The sequence below is a fragment of the Myxine glutinosa genome, chromosome 10 (assembly GCF_964187855.1).
Source record: "Myxine glutinosa chromosome 10, kmMyxGlut1.1, whole genome shotgun sequence".
NCBI classification, from domain to species: Eukaryota; Metazoa; Chordata; class Myxini; order Myxiniformes; family Myxinidae; genus Myxine; species Myxine glutinosa.
Genome location: NC_136270.1, coordinates 90,546,579 through 90,564,616, shown reverse-complemented (window position 1 = coordinate 90,564,616; position 18,038 = coordinate 90,546,579). Strand labels below are relative to the sequence as shown.

Below are 18,038 nucleotides of genomic sequence, written 5' to 3'. Positions count from 1 at the left end.
TCAGACCCTTTGCTATGACACTTGAAATTTAGCTCAGGTGCCTCCCATTTCTCTTGATCATCTTTGAGATGTTTCTACACCTTGATTGTAGTCCACCTGTGGTAAATACAATTGATTGGACATGATTTGGAAAGGCACACACCTGTCTCCATAAAGCTCACAGCTGACAATGCATATCAGAGCAAAAACCAAGCCATGAGGTCGAAGGAACTGCCTGCAGAGCACAGAGACAGGATTGTGTCGAGGCACAGATTTGGGGAAGCATACAAAAAAAATTCTGCTGCATTGAAGGTTCCCGAGAGCACAGTGGCCTCCATAATTCTGAAATGGAAGAAGTTTGGAACAACCAGGACTCTTCCTAGAGCTGGCCGCCCAGCCAAACTGAGCAATCGGGGGAGAAGGGCCTTGGTAATAGAGGTGACCAAGAACCCAATGGTCACTCTGGCTGAGCTCCAGAGATTCTGTGTGGAGATGGGAGAAACTTCCAGAGGACAACCATCACTGCAACAATCCACTGATCTGGGCTATATGGCAGAGTGGTCAGATGGAAGCCTCTCCTCAGTGAAAGATACGTGTGTCGTGTTTCCAAATGTTTCCGTGTATGCCTTTCCAAATCATGTCCAATCAATTGAATTTACCAAAGGTGGACTCCAATCAAGGTGTAGAAACATCTCAAAGATGATCAAGAGAAATGGGAGGCACCTGAGCTAAATTTCAAGTGTCATAGCAAAGGGTATGAATACTTATGTCAATGTGATATTTCAGTTTTTTCTTTTTAATAAATTTGCAAAACTTTCTAAAATCCTATATTCTCTTTGTCATTATGGGGTATTGAGTGTAGATTGATGAGGGAAAAAATGAATTTAAACGATTTCAGCATAAGGTTACAACATAACAAAATGTGAAAAAAGTGAAGGGGTCTGAATACTTTCTGAAAGCACTGTAAGTGGCGACTAAAAGGGTTGGCGTCAGGAAGGGCATCCGGCAATAAAACATTGCTTCAAAAAGGGAACCATGACAATTACAATTGCATTTGGGCAGGATACCTCCCGAAGTACCCCATGGGGGGTCCTCACCCCATCTTGTCAAAAATCAAGGTGGGGAACCCGATCGAAGCAAGGGTGGAAATCACTCCATTTATGACGACGAAACGTCTGATGCCCCACGTGGAGATCGGTTTCTGAGGTTTGGGACATGGAATGTAGGAACAATGACGGGGAGATCAGGAGAAGTGGTGGAAGTATTGGTCAGAAGAAGAGTGGACATATGTTGTGTGCAGGAGACAAGATGGAAGGGAAGTGGTGTGAGAATGGTGAAGGCTAGGCAGGGACAGAAATACAAGTTTGTGTGGCAAGGGTGCCCGGAAGGGTGCGTGGTGTTGGTGTCCTGTTTTCTGAGGAGTTTGTAGACAGTGTGGTGAGTGTGACTAGAGTGAGTGAAAGGTTGATGATGGTGAAAATGATGATTGGAAAGCTCTTGTTGAACGTCATCTCGGGATATGGCTCCGCAGGTCGATCGGAGCGATGAAGAGAAGGACAAATTCTGGTGTGCAATAGAGAAGCTGATTGGAAACGTGAAAGATGAGGAAGTTGTTGAGGTAGGAGGAGACCTAAATGGACATGTGGGAAGGAGTACAGACGGTTTTGAGGGAGTTCATGGGGGTTACGAATATGGTGTGAGGAATGGAGAAGGTGAAAGGATTTTGGGTTTTGCTGATTGAGCTGGTTTGTTGATTTGTAATACTCAGTTCCAGAAAGCGGATAATAAGGTTGTTACAAACACGTCAGGTGGGTCGACGACAACCGTTGACTACCTGATGGTGCGTAAGCAAGATCGGGGGCACCTCCGGGACACAAAGGTGATCCCGGGCGAGGAGGCTGTTTCACAGCACCACTTGGTTGTCTGTGACATAAGGGTGAAAGGCGCAAGGAGAGCTCGGCGGGTGCAGTACCACCCGAGAATGAAGGTGTGGAGGTTGAAAGAGGTGACAGTAAGAGAGGCATTAAAAGAGAGGCTGAGTATGGCAGAGGAGGATGTGGTTGAGCTTGAAAGTGGTTGGATGTCAATGAAATATTGTCTGTTGGGAGCCGTTGGTGAGGTATGTGGATGGACAAAAGGACCACCGATGCACTCGGAAACATGTTGGTGGGATGATGAAGTTGGAATGAGGATTGACGAGAAGAGGAAGAAGTTCAAGGAATGGCAGAAGGCGAAGGGTACGGGGACAGAATAGGCAGAGCATGAAAGTTATAAGGCAGCCAAGAAGGCTGCAAAGAAAGAGGTAGCAAAGGCGCAGGAGGCATATCGGAAAATGTTCGGAAAACGCTTGGATTTGGAAGAGGGTCAGAGAGCAGTATTCAGGATTGCAAAGCAGATAGCGAAAGAGAGGTGTGATGTGATGGGGGTGAGTTGCTTGAAGGATGAAGTGGGACAAATCGTTGTGGACCCAGATGGAATTAAAGGAAAATGGAAGAGATATATGGAAATGCTGTTGAATGCAGAGAATGAATGGGATGGCAACATGGAGAGTAACCCAGTTTTAGGACCGGCAGGGAAGATAACTGAGAAGGGAGTTGAGGAAACGATAAAAGTAATGAAGAGTAGAAAAGCGGGAGGGCCGATTGGAGTTATGGGAGATATGTTGAAGCCAGCGGGAAGTTGGGTTGTGAAGAGAATGACAGAGATCTGTAATCTGGTGGTGAAAGAAGGCCGTATTCCAGTGGATTGGGAACTGAGTACCCTCGTCCCTCGATACAAGTGGAAAGGTGAGCCTCTGGACTGTGGTTCGTATAAAGCGATAAAGTTATTAGAACATGGAATGAAGGTATTGTAAAGCGTGTTGGAAAAGAGGATAAGGAAGAAGGTGAAGATCGACGAAATGCAATTTGGATTTATGCCAGGAAGAGGAACGACAGACGTGCTTTTTATTGTAAGGCAGTTGCAGGAGAAGTACATGGAGAAGAGGAAGAAGTTGTTTGTTGGGTTTGTTGATCTGGAGAAAGCATTCGATAGGGTTCCACGTGAAGTAGTGACATGGGCATTGAGGAAGTTAGGAGTGGAGGAATGGTTGATCAGAGTCATGATGGCAATGTATGAGAGATCGCGCACAGCTGTAAGGGCAAACTACGGGAACAGTGATGAGTTTGAGGTGAAGGTGGGAGTGCATCAGGGGTCGGTACTAAGGCCACTACTATTTGTAGCTGTGATGGAGGTGCTGGCTCGGAACGTAAAGGAGGGTTTACCGTGGGAGTTGTTGTATGCAGATGATCTGGTGTTGATTGCGGAAAGTATGGATGGACTGAAGGAAAAGATGAACAAGTGGAAGGAATGTATGGAGACAAAAGGTCTGAAGGTGAATATTGGAAAAACGAAGGTGATGGCAAGTGGTAAAGCATGTGGTGAGGTGGAAAGAACTTGGAAGTGGCCTTGTGCTGTGTGCAGGAAGGGTGTCGGAGTTAACTCCATTCAATGTGCAATGTGCGCTGACTGGGTTCATCAAAAATGTAGTGGTCTGAGAAGGTCATTAACCAGTGTGGCAGCTACATTCAAGTGTAAGGTGTGCACAGAGGGAGCTGCAGATGGAGGAAATGTTGAGTTGGATCTTGGCGACTGTGTGAAGCTGGAAGGTGTGAAAATAATTTGCTACCTTGGAGACATGCTGAATGGATAAGGTGGATCAGACTCGGCAACGGTTGCTGGAGTGAGATGTGCATGGAAGAAGCTTCGGGAACTGAGTGGTGTGCTGACGAGGAGGGGAGTGTCGTTGAAGCTGAAGGGAAAGGTTTATGCTGCATGTGTGAGAAGTGTTATGATTTATGGAAGCGAGACATGGGTAATTAACGTAGAGCAGCAATGAAGGCTGGAAAGGGTGGAAATGCGAATGGTTCGGTGGATGGGTGGCATGTCATTGAGAGAGAGGGAGACAAATGATGAATTGCGAAAGGTGATGGGAATTAGAGCCTGTGATGGATGCTGTGAAGAGAAACAGGTTGAGATGGCTTGGTCATGTGTTGAGGAAGGGTGAAAGTGACTGGTTGAAAAGAGTGATGGAAATGAATGTGAAAGGAAGTAGAGGACTTGGAAGACCGATAAAGACTTGGCTAAAGGTGGTGGAAGAAGAAATGCGGGCAAGGGGGTTAACAAGGGGAGATCTAGAAAATAGGGCAAAATGGAGAAGATTGTCATTGGGCCCACAAGGCTAACCCCCGCTTTAGCAGGGAAAATGGCCTTAAAATGCCTGTTGTTGTTTGTATTCATCTTTTGCTCTGATTATTTTGGTATCCCCAAAAAACAAGATTGTTCCATTCATATTAAGAGAACAGAATCTTTCAAAAAATTGTTTTCTTTTGGGATTTGACAGGATCTAATGAAATAATAAACTTTTCCACCAAAGTATATGAATTATATTCAATCAAAATATTAAGAAAATGCATTAGAGTCACTTTCTAAGCATTTATTTTAATAATCTGCTCAATAAACAACATAGTTGTTGCAAAAATGAAAGATTAACATTTCACAGAACTTTTAAATGTTGGCCTAAAAGTAATACCATCTGCTTTCCTGCCTCATGATGCAGGATCACCAGATTCAAATCCCATATGCCATATGTTTGTCCATTTTATACTAATGTTCTAATTCATGTGAAAGTACACTGATGTCTACTAATGTCTTTATCTTGCATGTGATGTACATATTTTTAGATGTTTAAGCTCCTGCATGAGCGATCACACTAAAAATTAAAAGCAAAAATGTGGACTGGTATTCCTTATAGTTGGTTAAACAATTTAAACATTGAAAATGCATGTGATATGCCATATAATCATGTCAAAGAATGCATATCTTGGATTTGTAAGTGAATTTGAAGTAGATTTTGTCATAAAGATCATGGTGATATTTTTTTCCCTATTCCTTAGTACGATCAACAGTTGTGATTAACTTGTCCGTCATGGCCTGAGGGAAAGGTTGTTTTGTACAAATTTGTGCTGTCCACCATTGTTGAATGTGTGGGACCTGGAGTTGGCAGCAGCTGCAGGCAGAGCGGTCAGAGTGGAGGAGGAGGAAGACCAGAATAGAGCTGGTAAAAATAAAACAACAACTACAAGGTCACTAAGCAGGCCTATGGTGAGCAAGAAGCAGCCCCTCAGACACAGCTCCCTGACCTGAGATTCCAATGGCATGGAGGGTCTTGTATTTGCAGGGCCTTCAATTTAAGACCATCCATGTCATTGGAATCTCACGTCGGGGAGCTCAAGGAAAGATGGGAGGCAGCAGTAGCAGCAGGGATGCAGTTTGCATGATATTAACGTTAGATAGTTTAACCTAAAGGAAGAAATATTTCATTTGGCTCTCCCTGTTGCATGTCATCACGGTAGTTTAGTTTCCATTGTAAGGTGTCAGGTTCCCTGTGTCCTGATTAAACAAGCATCACTTTTTGATGTCAAATGATTTGCAGTTTGCTTGGTTACACTGATAACTTTGACAAAAAGTGCAACTGATTTCTATAATACAGTCCACATATTGTGTCGAGGAATAATCCGTGAAAAACTCCACATATATATTTAATTACATATAACTTTCAAATATAAAGAGCTCGCCACTTTCCAGTTTAGACTATCTAGTCCCGTGGTTCTTAACCTGGGTTCGACCGAACCCCAGGGGTTCAGTGAGCCAGTCTCAGGGGTTTGACGGAGGTCCTCCGAAACGCATTGCAATTTGTTTTTTTTTTGGATTTTAGTTTTGTATCAATTTTGAATCTATGTGTAATTACGCTTATTATTATGCTATGTATGTTACGAACGAATGGAAATGTTATTTGTAATTGTATTCCCATCCCATTCATGGTTTCTCTGGTCTGTGTTTAAGATAGGTTGTTTCACACTGACTGTAGTAAGTTGAATCAATGAGCAACTTGCTAATTATTCTGTTGATGGTGCTTACTTGCTTACTTACTTACTTACTGGATTTTGGACTTTGCAGGTGTTCGGAAATTCCAGTGAATAGCCTCGATTAGCTTGCCGTGTGTCATTGGTCGCGCCTTACTTTGGAGTTACTGATTAATTGAAAAGTAAGTTGGAAATGTTTGTGGATATGCAGGGTGGGTTCAGAGTTATATTAAAGTCAAAAGTGGATGGTGATTATCAAATATGATTGAATTACTCAGAAAATTAGGTGGAGGTGATATAACTCCTTTGGTCGCAATTCAAAACTAACAATTCACAGTTTTCTATGTAATATTATAATGGGATTTGAGGTGACATAGAGTTGAGTAGATAATAAATCCCATCATCGTAACTATAAGTTATGTTTTCTTCGTTAAAATTTCTCAGTTTTCAGATGGGTACTGATTATATTTAAGCATGTTCCTTTCTTAATTTTTGTCATATAATTATTTGCCCGAACTCAATTAAGATCAGTTTGTTACTTTTATTTTATTTTTTTGCAGTATGTCGAGCAAAAAAAGGAAGTGGTTGGAGGATTACGTGTGGTACGGGTTCACGTGTTTGACGGAATGGGACGGAAGTCAGCGTCCTCAATGCATGCTTTGCAATGTCAAGTTGAGCAACTCCAGCCTAGCACCAGCAAAACTACGGGAACACTTCAAAAAACTGCATGGTGTGTGGCAGTACAAAGACAACGCTGGATGAATTCAAATTGAAGAGAGTCCAATTCAACGCAAGTGCTACCTTGCCCACTCTCGGCTTCGTTCCAATTGAAAAACCGATCCTCACCGCGTCGTATGAAGTTGCGTACCTGATCGCAAAGCAGGGCAAACCGCACATCGTTGGTGAGACACTCATCAAACCGGCTGCGTTGAAGATGGCCAACATCATGCTGGGAAAAGCTGCTGAAAACAAGTTGTCTCTCGTTCCACTCTCAAATGACACCATTAGATGCAGAATCGAGGACATGAGTGACGACATCCTCGCCCAGGTAGTAGTTGCAGATTTAGTCGCGAGCCCGACAAAATTCAGCCTTCAACTCGACGAGACCACCGACATTTCGAATTTGAGCCAGCTCATCTTATTTGTGCGTTATGTCAAAGGAGACGAGATCAAGGAAGACTTTCTGTTCTGCAAGCTTCTCACAACAACGACGAAGGCAGCTGATGTGAAGAAGCTTGTGGATGACTTCTTCAGAAGCAACGGCCTCTCGTGGAACATGGTGTCTGCAGTTTGCTCGGATGGAGCTCCAGCCATGCTGGGATGCAACTCCGGTTTTGGAGCGCCGGTGGAGGCAGATGCACCACACATCATCGTCACGCACTGCGTCCTGCGCAGACACGCGCTGGCATCAAAAACCCTGCCTCCAAAACTGGCCAATGTTCTGAAAATCGTCGTTGAAACTGAATTACGTGCGAAGCCGTGTTCTGAATCATCGCATCTTCAAAGAGCTGTGCAATGAAATCGGCTCTGAATTTGAAGTCCTTCTCTACCACTCTAATGTTCGATGGTTATCACGAGGGAAGGTCATGAGCCGTGTTTTTGCCTTGCGTGTAGAATTAGCCCTGTTTTTGCGAGAACACCAGCATTGCCATGCAACGCACTTCCAAGAGTCAGAGTTCATCCTCGCCTTGGCTTACTTGCCTGACATCTTTGATGCACTCAATCATCTCAATTGCCAGATGCAGGGCGGTGGAGTGAATGTCATCGAATCTGAAGAAAAGCTGAGCGCTTTCCGAAAGAAGTTACCGTTGTGGAGGCAGCGAACAGAGAATGACAACTTCGCGAACTTTTCGCAACTGGACGAGTGCGTGAGTGGGATCGAAGATGAGTCTGAAGTTGGAGGCACTGTTGTACCGGGGGAGCTGAAGCAAGCGATTGCCATGCACTTGGATGAGCTGGGAAAGTCATTCGACGGCTACTTCCCCGACCAAGAGCAATACCCAGCATGGGTGCAGCAGCTGTTTACTTTTGACATTGCAACGGCGGATGTCAACGACCAATACCTCGACGGCCTCATCGAACTTCAGCAGAGCCAGACTCAACAACAACTCTTCGGCACAACAACGCTCTCAAAGTTTTGGTGCCGCCAAATGGAAGGGTATCCTCACATCGCTAAAATTGCCCTTGAGATCCTCACGCCATTCATTACAACGTATCTCTGCGAGCATGCGTTTTCGAAACTGGTGGACATTAAAACAAAGAAAAGGAGCAGGCTTGCATGGGAAAATGATTTGAGGGTGGCCCTTGCCAAAACAAAACCACGCATTTCCCAGATCGCCTCCCGAAAAGAACAGAAAACACATTAAGATGCAATTCTTCTTAATTTTTTAAGAAGTCAAATTCATGCTTTGCCAAACATGTCTTCTGGTACTGTGGGCAAATAGCTCTACCTTTGACTCATCTGTCCAGAGCACATTGTTCCAGAAGTGCTGGTCTTTGCCGAGGTGTTCATTGGCAAACTTTAGTCTTGCCCTGATGTTCTTTCTGGACAGCAAAGGTTTCCTCCTGGCACACCTCCCATGTACATCAAATTTGTGCAGCCTCTTTCTAATGGTAGACTCATGCACTTTGACGTCAACAGTGGCAAGAGCTACCTGTAGGTCCTCGTGATGACATTCTGGGGTTCTTAGAGACTTCTTTCAGCATCTTGCGGTATGCTCTCGGGCTGAACTTGCTGGGGTGGCCTGGCCTCAACAAGTTGGCAGTTGTTATGGAATCTTCCCCACTTGTAGATGATCTTCCGGACAGTCAAATAATTGATTTCAAATTGTTTGGAGATCTTTTTAAATCCCTTCCCAGACTCGTAGGCATCTATAACCTTCTTTCTGAAGGCCTCAGAGAACTCTTTTGATCTAGGCATGGTGACGCCGCACACTTCAACAACAAAGAGCAAACCAAACTAAATGTTAGGTTTAAATAAGACAGGTTCCTCCAAGATCCTCTCTTACAATGTTCTAATCATTTGCACCTGAGCTGGTGCACCTGATTCTAATTTTAGGTATTTGAAGTAGTGATAACTGTAGGGGTGTACTTACTTTTTCCACATGCGTAATTTGCATTTACGTTTATTTAAATTATGCAATGAACTACAAAATGTAAATGTTTCATGACATTTGTTATATTATATCACCTTTATCTATCAATATTGTTGAAATGAAGATCAAATAGCTGTATGTTCAAATATGTTGAAAAAGTCAAAACTTTACATGGGGTGTACTTTTTCACGTGACTGTACATGTTAATTTAAATTTTTTTTAGCAGACGTATTTAAATACAATTAAACCTCTTCTGAAAGCGGTCGAAGTTGGCGGTACCTCTTCTTGTTCCTTCTTCTTCAATGAACGTCGGCATTTTTATGGATGGTACGAACCGCAGTCCGAGACAAACTTAATCAACGTCACGTTCACTAGCATCCATTTGACAAATAACATTTAATTTCACTTCTAAGGTAACACTTTCACGCTGCCTCTCAGCCAATCTACAGTACAGTTAATTTATTTATGTGTGACGCAAAGTACATTAGATCTTTCGGAAATTTTGAGATCTTCCGATTTGGTACTTCAGATTTAGTGATTGATTATGGCGTCTTTATCAGCCTTGGATGTTCTAAAAACGTTTGATAATATAATGTATGGCTTTTATACCGACGTAAGTGTGAGTTGAGGCAAGGCAAATCGAATAGTGGTATTAATAACATGACGATGTATTTGCGAAACGATGTAAAATGGTAGATGTAAATCAGGGTATTACTGTACCACCGAGTTGGTTACATACACCGAGTTGCTGTTTTAAGGCCAACAAATAATGGATTGCACCTTTATGCAATCTGTAGCACTCTTGATGTGTCATGAAATGTAAAAGATTGCAGCAACATGTTTCTGAAAGACATTCTAAGTAATGCATTAGTCTTGACTGTCCCTCTCGAATGTCTCCACCGTCTCTCCTCATTGTTCTTCACTTGGATGTCTCATATCGTCCTATCCTTTCCCCTTTCACCCACCCACGTCCTAAGCCTGCATTCCTTTCATGTACTGTTCTTACCGCCTCTTCTACTATATTTCCCATCTTCCCGCAGATGTTTCCACAGAATTCAAGCGTGGCAGCTTGTTACCACGAACTGCTGCAGCTCCATTTTGGGGAGGTGAGGGTGCAGCTCAAGCTGAGGTAGGATTGCCATTGCAATGCAAAATCTTGATGGTAATTTGTAAAACACAAGTTTTGGGTTTTGGAGGATGCATTTTGATATTCTGCAGATGTAAATGTTTTTCTTCACCTTTTATCCCACTAAATTAATTTCTTTCTCTCTTTTATTTATTTATTCATTTATTTATTTTCCTTTGTTTCCCTGCCTCCTCACCCAAACAGAGCATGCAATGCTTTATTTGCAGCACTGGAGCATACGCAGGAGGCTGTGCAGATTGCCAGTTCTGAGCATGTAATCCAGGTTAGTGGAATTGGTGAGGATGTTAAAATTATAACTGGCGAACAAAAAATTGTTAGTTTTGAGGAAGGAAATTTGTAATATGTGTATTTTCATGACACTAGACTGTGTGGTTCCCCCCTCTTCCCCCTTACATATGTACCCACCCTCTCTGGGATTGGTGCCTGCTTTCTGGCAAGTGGCTGATAAATGGGTGTGCCTGAGATGTTGCAGCCAGGACTCAGTGCTTAGTAAAAACGAAAACCTTCTCTGACGTCACACCATTACTTCCTCCTTCACCCACCCCATACCCTAATTTCACAGCTCTTACTTCAGTTTCCCATAGTCAGGGTCTTCTGTTTCCCATGCATATATTTCCCATTGTGTGCTGCATTAAAAAAACGAGTTTGTTTTTCCAGAGCCCTGCTGATTAATAGTAAGAAAATTCTGCACATATGTCATGCAATTTTTTTTACTTATTACCAAAACGGATAAAGTTCTTGATTCTGTTGTTTGCTGTATTTTTTAAATTCATTAATTTTTTTCCTTTTGAGGCAAAATATTTGGTTGGAAGCCATTTTTGTTTGGGATTTATTATTTAGTAGGTTGGAGCACTAATTATATATTTTAATCATTCCTCCCGACTGCATCCAGCATGACTCCATATTGTGCTTGGTGTAAGCAAGAGATAATGTTCTGTGTGGCAGGCGGCACTTATCACTCCCTGTAAGATGCAGCAAAGGCTGTTATAGGATACTTTACTGGCGATTTTCCACTCACAATATGGAGTTGGAAAAGTAATGGTATACAATAACCGCAAGGTTTTCAGATATACAAGTGTGTGGAAGTGTAGCTGTGTAGCCCTGACAATGCCCCAATAAGGGTGAAACCAGGTCGGTAACTGAGTTTTCCATGCACTTGTGACTATCTGAAATAACATCTTTTTGATTTGACACTGTCGGATGGCTCCTCCGTAGCTTCAGATTCGCAGACAGTGCGGACGTCATGGCGGTGAAGTCACGGCGTTCGGTCAAAGGTTGGAGCACTAATTTACACGTATATACATATATATTGTTGCGGAAATGAGGATTGTGTTTTTTTGATTGTGTTGTATTGTATAGTAAATGGTTGTGAATTATTGTTTTAGTCTGAGCCCTCCTTGCTCCAGTGTGTATAAAGGTCAAAGGGCGTTCCGGTAGTTAATTCCATCAAGCATACATTGAAGGACACTATAATATCCCTGTTCAGTAGTTTATTTCCTTATTCTGTGTATTAGGTTAAGGCTTTGTCTTCCATTAAAATGACACTCCATTGCACCAAGTGAAATAAGATAGATTCCCTTCATTCTTCATTCCCATTCCCAAAACCTCCATTTCCCCTTTCGTCATGGCCAAGCCTCGATTGCCAATATTACATCCCCTCCAAAACCACCATTGAACATGTGCTCGGGTCGGGGAAGAAAGGCGTGCCCGCCCGTCGTCATCAAGGGCGGAGCCAGAGGGTCGCGCGACCAACCAGGGCCGAGGTGAGCACACCAATGGGCGTGTCCTGAAGGCCGGCGGCTTGATCGCCGGAGGCGTTATAAAAGCGCGCGCGCAAGGTACTGCGTAAGAAGATCCAGATGAGCTTTGGAGAGAGAGAAGGTTCAAGGTCAATTACAAGCAGTTGCGCCAGAGACGGCAGACGCGTCCTGAGGTGAGCCAGAGAAGCAGCTTTGGCTCCACAAGCAGCGTTGACTCCACCAGGCAGCTTCAACCCGTACCCCGTGGGAACCAGATAGCGGTGGCATCGGTGGCCGTCGAGGTCCAGCCGACGTCCCGTGCGGGATTGAGCCCGAACCATCTGCCCCAGCTGAACCTTCCCAATCCTCCTTCCAGCATTCATTCCTGCCATTCCATCCTTCTTGTGTACGTGAGTTTGTTCTGTTTGTTCTGTCCTGGGTATTTAATTAAGTTTGTATAAGCTAGTATTTTCACTGTGTCACCTGCTTTTTCCATGTTCCCTGTATATAACTTTGACTGCTCCTTTTGCTTGTGTGTGTAAATAATAAATCCCGTTATTCTTCTGTACGTCTTCTTCTTCCTCTTTACATTCGGTCGCTTTAGAGGTTTCCAAATTGAATATCTGTGGCGCGATCCGGCCAACGTTCGGGAATCGGGTTTAGTCGGGGAAAACTGTTCGGCCGCGGTGCCTCCGCTCGGCAAACAACATCCTTATCCGCGGACCGTAACAATATATATATATGTATATGTATATATATATATATATATATATATATATATATATATATATATGTATATGTATATATATATATATATATATATATATGTATATGTATATATATATATATATATATATATATATATATATATATATATATATATATATATATATATATATATATATATTGTTGTGAATTTTGGGTAGGTGGATATATAGATCCAGGTCGATCTGCATCGGTATCATGCTCCGACTGTCGCGAAGAAGAACCATCTCGATGTAAATAAGTCAGGCACCTGTCTAGCCCGAATGTCGGATTAAGCTTGTGTCTGTGTCCCCGCCACGAGGGGGCGGGGCTTGGTAACTATAATTAGGGCATAAGGATAAGATTCCATTGTACGTTGCCCCCTCTGTGATCATTCCGGTGTCCCGTATGGCAATGCACTCATATACATTAGTTAGGCCCATTAGCACACACATTAATAAATACTCCCCCCTCACAATGACTGAAAGGAAGAACGAACAGGAAGCGGCCGCGCCAACGCCGGCGCGCAGACAGGCAATAGCCACGCCCAGGAGAACTCGTGATTGGCCAGGGGAGGGGCGAGTAACAACTAGGTCGCCGATTGGAGAGTAAGGAAGGCGAAGGACATTCCACACTGATTGGCCACCGACCAATGACACCAACACCAAAGGCGCGAGGCCAATCAGTGAGGAGGGCATGAAAGCCGTCCAAGAAGTGACACGCTGATTGGAAGGGAAGCGCCAGTGATGTCAGTGGACGTCTGATAAAAGTGAGTGAAGACGGACATTTTCTCTCTTCCTCCTTCTCTCTTCGCCCCTTCGCCTCCGCCTATCTTCGCCTCCACCTTTCTCTTCCCTTCTTGCCTTCTCTTTACGTTGGACCTTTGCTCGTTGGCCGACGACGAACGGTGGAGCGTCGACGATCATCCTTCCTTGTTATTCATCGCGTGGGGACGCGAGGCTTGCCGCGCACCGGCGGACGTTGGCCTGGCAGCGTGCGAGCGAGAGGTGTCATCGAGGGCTGGTCACGCCAACGGCCGAGCAGTTCCAGGGGATCGGAGCCATACCCGGACTGCACGCTTGGGGCCTGAACGACGAGCCCGAACGGACCTGACGATTACAGACAGATAAGACTCATCACACAAACACAACGATTTCTTTTATTATCCTTCCCATTTGTCCTGTTGTTTAAGTCTGGTGTGGGAACGTCCCGATTTAGGAGCATTATTTATTTATCATCGCGTCCATTGTTCTCGGGAACCGAATAATGAATCGTTTCTTTTTGTACATAATTCCGTTTTCGGTTGTGAGTTACTTTTCGCAGGTTGAAGACTGCGCGTGGACCGTCAGGTACATCTCGCCGCTTCTTCTTCTTTCCTTCTTCCTCCCATGCATAGAGTGAAATCCGCCATTGACCCGAACGCCTCAAGTAAGCTCGATTGCTATCCGTGATTTCCTGGTCTTCACCGAGGGGAATCACATGACAATATATATATGAGGGGCAGTCAATAAGTAACCTTAAAATATTTTTCACAACTTGTTTATTGCATGTACGTGTATAACAACTGTTATTAACGCACAGGTTGTAAACCTGGTGCGTTATAGCGTTTGCCTGGGAATTTCGGGCGCTCAAAAGTGAAGCTAGTTTCTGTCACCCATTTCTGTCGCTCATTTCTGTCGCTCATTTCTGTCGCTCAGATGTGTAAACATGACGTCATCAAATCTATATTTATAGGATAGGTTATAGGAGATATATATGTTATAGGATAGGAATATAGGACCCAAATGACCCAGAGGACCCAAATGACCCAGAGGACCCAAATGACCCAGAGGACCCAAATGACCCAAATGACCCAGAGGACCCAAATGACCCAGAGGACCCAAATGACCCAGAGGACCCAAATGACCCAGAGGACCCAAATGACCCAGAGGACCCAAATGACCCAAATGACCCAGAGGACCCAAATGACCCAGAGGACCCAAATGACCCAGAGGACCCAAATGACCCAGAGGACCCAAATGACCCAGAGGACCCAAATGACCCAAATGACCCAGAGGACCCAAATGACCCAAATGACCCAGAGGACCCAAATGACCCAGAGGACCCAAATGACCCAGAGGACCCAGAGGACCCAAATGACCCAGAGGACCCAAATGACCCAGAGGACCCAAATGACCCAGAGGACCCAAATGACCCAGAGGACCCAAATGACCCAGAGGACCCAAATGACCCAGAGGACCCAAATGACCCAGAGGACCCAAATGACCCAAATGACCCAGAGGACCCAAATGACCCAGAGGACCCAAATGACCCAGAGGACCCAAATGACCCAAATGACCCAGAGGACCCAAATGACCCAGAGGACCCAAATGACCCAGAGGACCCAAATGACCCAGAGGACCCAAATGACCCAGAGGACCCAGAGGACCCAGAGGACCCAAATGACCCAGAGGACCCAGAGGACCCAAATGACCCAGAGGACCCAAATGACCCAGAGGACCCAAATGACCCAGAGGACCCAAATGACCCAGAGGACCCAAATGACCCAGAGGACCCAAATGACCCAGAGGACCCAAATGACCCAGAGGACCCAAATGACCCAGAGGACCCAAATGACCCAGAGGACCCAAATGACCCAGAGGACCCAAATGACCCAAATGACCCAGAGGACCCAAATGACCCAGAGGACCCAAATGACCCAGAGGACCCAAATGACCCAGAGGACCCAAATGACCCAGAGGACCCAAATGACCCAGAGGACCCAAATGACCCAGAGGACCCAAATGACCCAGAGGACCCAAATGACCCAGAGGACCCAAATGACCCAGAGGACCCAAATGACCCAGAGGACCCAAATGACCCAGAGGACCCAAATGACCCAGAGGACCCAAATGACCCAGAGGACCCAGAGGACCCAGAGGACCCAGAGGACCCAGAGGACCCAAATGACCCAGAGGACCCAAATGACCCAGAGGACCCAAATGACCCAGAGGACCCAAATGACCCAGAGGACCCAGAGGACCCAGAGGACCCAGAGGACCCAAATGACCCAGAGGACCCAAATGACCCAAATGACCCAGAGGACCCAAATGACCCAGAGGACCCAAATGACCCAAATGACCCAAATGACCCAGAGGACCCAAATGACCCAAATGACCCAGAGGACCCAAATGACCCAGAGGACCCAAATGACCCAGAGGACCCAAATTCTATGTATGTTTCTATGATGTATGTTTTGGTGAAAGTACATAATGTGAATACTAGTAGCAATTTTACAAAAACCATGGCATAATTTCAAATCTTGACCCGAGATGATAATTATGCTACATCATAATTTCCATGTGCCAACCTGGGCGGAATCCAAGTGGATTCACTTGACTTGTTTTTCAACATAATCTCCATTGCATTCAATGTATTTTTTCCCAGCGCTTTACTAAGGCCTGGATTCCTCTAGAATCTTTTATATTTTGGCTACTTATGTAGCCATTCGTTCACCGCCTCTTCTTGGACTTCTTCGTCGCATCAGAAAGTGGTTCCACCAAGCGCCTCTTTAAGTGGCCCAAAGATGTGGTAATCTGAAGGGGCGAGGTCTGGCGAGTAGGGTGGATGAGGAAGACACTCAAAATGCAGGTCCTCGATTGTTGCAGCTGTAGCGCGGGCATTATAGGGCCGAGCAATGTCATGCTGCAGCAAAACACCAGTAGCGAGTAAGCCACGACATTTTGATCTGATTGCTGGTTTCAGATGATTTTTAAGGAGGACGCAGTATGATGCACTGATGATTGTGGTCCCTCTGGGCATGTAATGCACTACAAGTGGGCCTCGGCTATCCCAGAAGAGCGTCAACATCACTTTTCCAGTGGACGGCTGTGTGCGGAATTTTTTTGGGCTTCGGTGAAGTTGAATGGCGCCACTCTTTGCTTGCCCACTTCGTTTCTGGCTGAAAGTAGTGGACCCAGCTTTCATCCCCAGTCACTGCACGCTGTAAGAAAACGTCGCCTTCTGTTTCATAACGTCGCAGAAGTTCTTCACATGCGTCCACTCGCCGTTCTTTCAGTTCGGGTGTGAGTTGTCTTGGCACCCACTTTGAAGACACTTTGTGCGGAACCCCAGCACATTGTGAATTATATGGTGTGCTGAACCATGGCTAATGTTCAATTCGGAGACCACTTCATCCAGCATAATGCGACGGTTTTCTCTTAGCACGCGCTTAACTCCTACAACCATTTCTGGTGTATCGACTGTGTGAAGCTGGCTCGAGCGAGCAGCGTCTGCCACACTGGACACTCCACTTTTAAACTTCCTGTTCCAGTCGTACACCTGCTGCAGTGATAAACATGCATCATCATATTGCATCTTCAGTCTGCGATGGATTTCATTAGGATTCACACCCTCACTTCCCAAGAAACGGATGACAGAACGTTGCGCCTCCCTGGTGCATGCTTCTAGGGGAGCCGCCATCTTGGAACGGCTCTACTGACATCTATCTATAATTCCAGTAATCTCTGTGTGTTTGTTTGTACGTTTGTACGTTTGTACGTTTGTTTGTCTGTGACCGCTGTTTCTCGACAACCACGGGTCCGATATACTTGCAACTTGCCAGGTATATTGCTGGGGACCCGAGGATGTGCCTTTTCAAGGTTTGAAATTAATCGGACAAGTACTTACCGAGCTATGGCGATTTAGCCGTTCACCGTTCGCTTTGGCGTTGCGAATGGACCAAACCATTGCATGTAAATAGAGGGGGGGGGGGTTCTGTGGTCGTTGCGAATGGACCAAACCATTCATGTAAATAGAGGGGGGGGGGGGGTTCTGTGGTCGTTACTGCCACGTGGTTTCAAAGTTTTTTTTTGTTGTTGTTGTTTGCACGCATGTTTTTTTGCACCCACGTACGGGCACGCCCTAGGATGTTTACACACACACACCCCTACACAAATTTTTTTTTTTTTTTTTTTTTTGGCAAGGAACGGGCACCCACGTATGGGCACGTCCTAGCTTATATATAGTACGGGCATGCCCTAGTACTCTCAATGTTGCCAGATCCAAAACAGGCAAAACATGACTCTTACCCATAGATATGACGTCATCATGTCGCCCCGCCGTTACGGCATTGGTGTTCAATTCTTGTGAACCCACTTGTGGCTATACAGTCCGAGTGCCGATTTGCATCGGCGTCCACGAGTTGTACAAATCCATTTGGAGTCAGCAGGCACCGGTTGCCGCTCGCGTTCCCTCCGCTTTCTGCGGGCTTCTTTGGCGGCATCTATACGACCCTTTTCCACGGAGTCGCATCGTGTATGGATCAAGCTACGCCATAACGTATGTCGTCTACAATTACACACATTACATTCTCTACTTTATATCGCGATTTTAAGGTTACTTATTGACTGGCCCGTGTGTGTTTGTGTGTGTGTGTGTGTGTGTGTGTGTG

At 45.1% G+C, this 18,038-nt stretch overlaps 1 protein-coding gene across 2 annotated transcripts in view; it reads left to right on the top strand.

The window, feature by feature from the left end:
• The window catches only part of LOC137418958 (high affinity cAMP-specific and IBMX-insensitive 3',5'-cyclic phosphodiesterase 8B), a 244,329-nt gene that overhangs the window by 88,000 nt on the left and 138,291 nt on the right, over window positions 1–18,038 (top strand). For both annotated transcript variants that reach the window (XM_078785878.1, XM_078785877.1), the window contains exons 6-7: window positions 10,018–10,106; window positions 10,308–10,386. In XM_078785878.1, coding sequence (XP_078642004.1) covers window positions 10,018–10,106; window positions 10,308–10,386 — 168 coding nt within the window. The remainder of the gene's footprint in view (window positions 1–10,017; window positions 10,107–10,307; window positions 10,387–18,038) is intronic.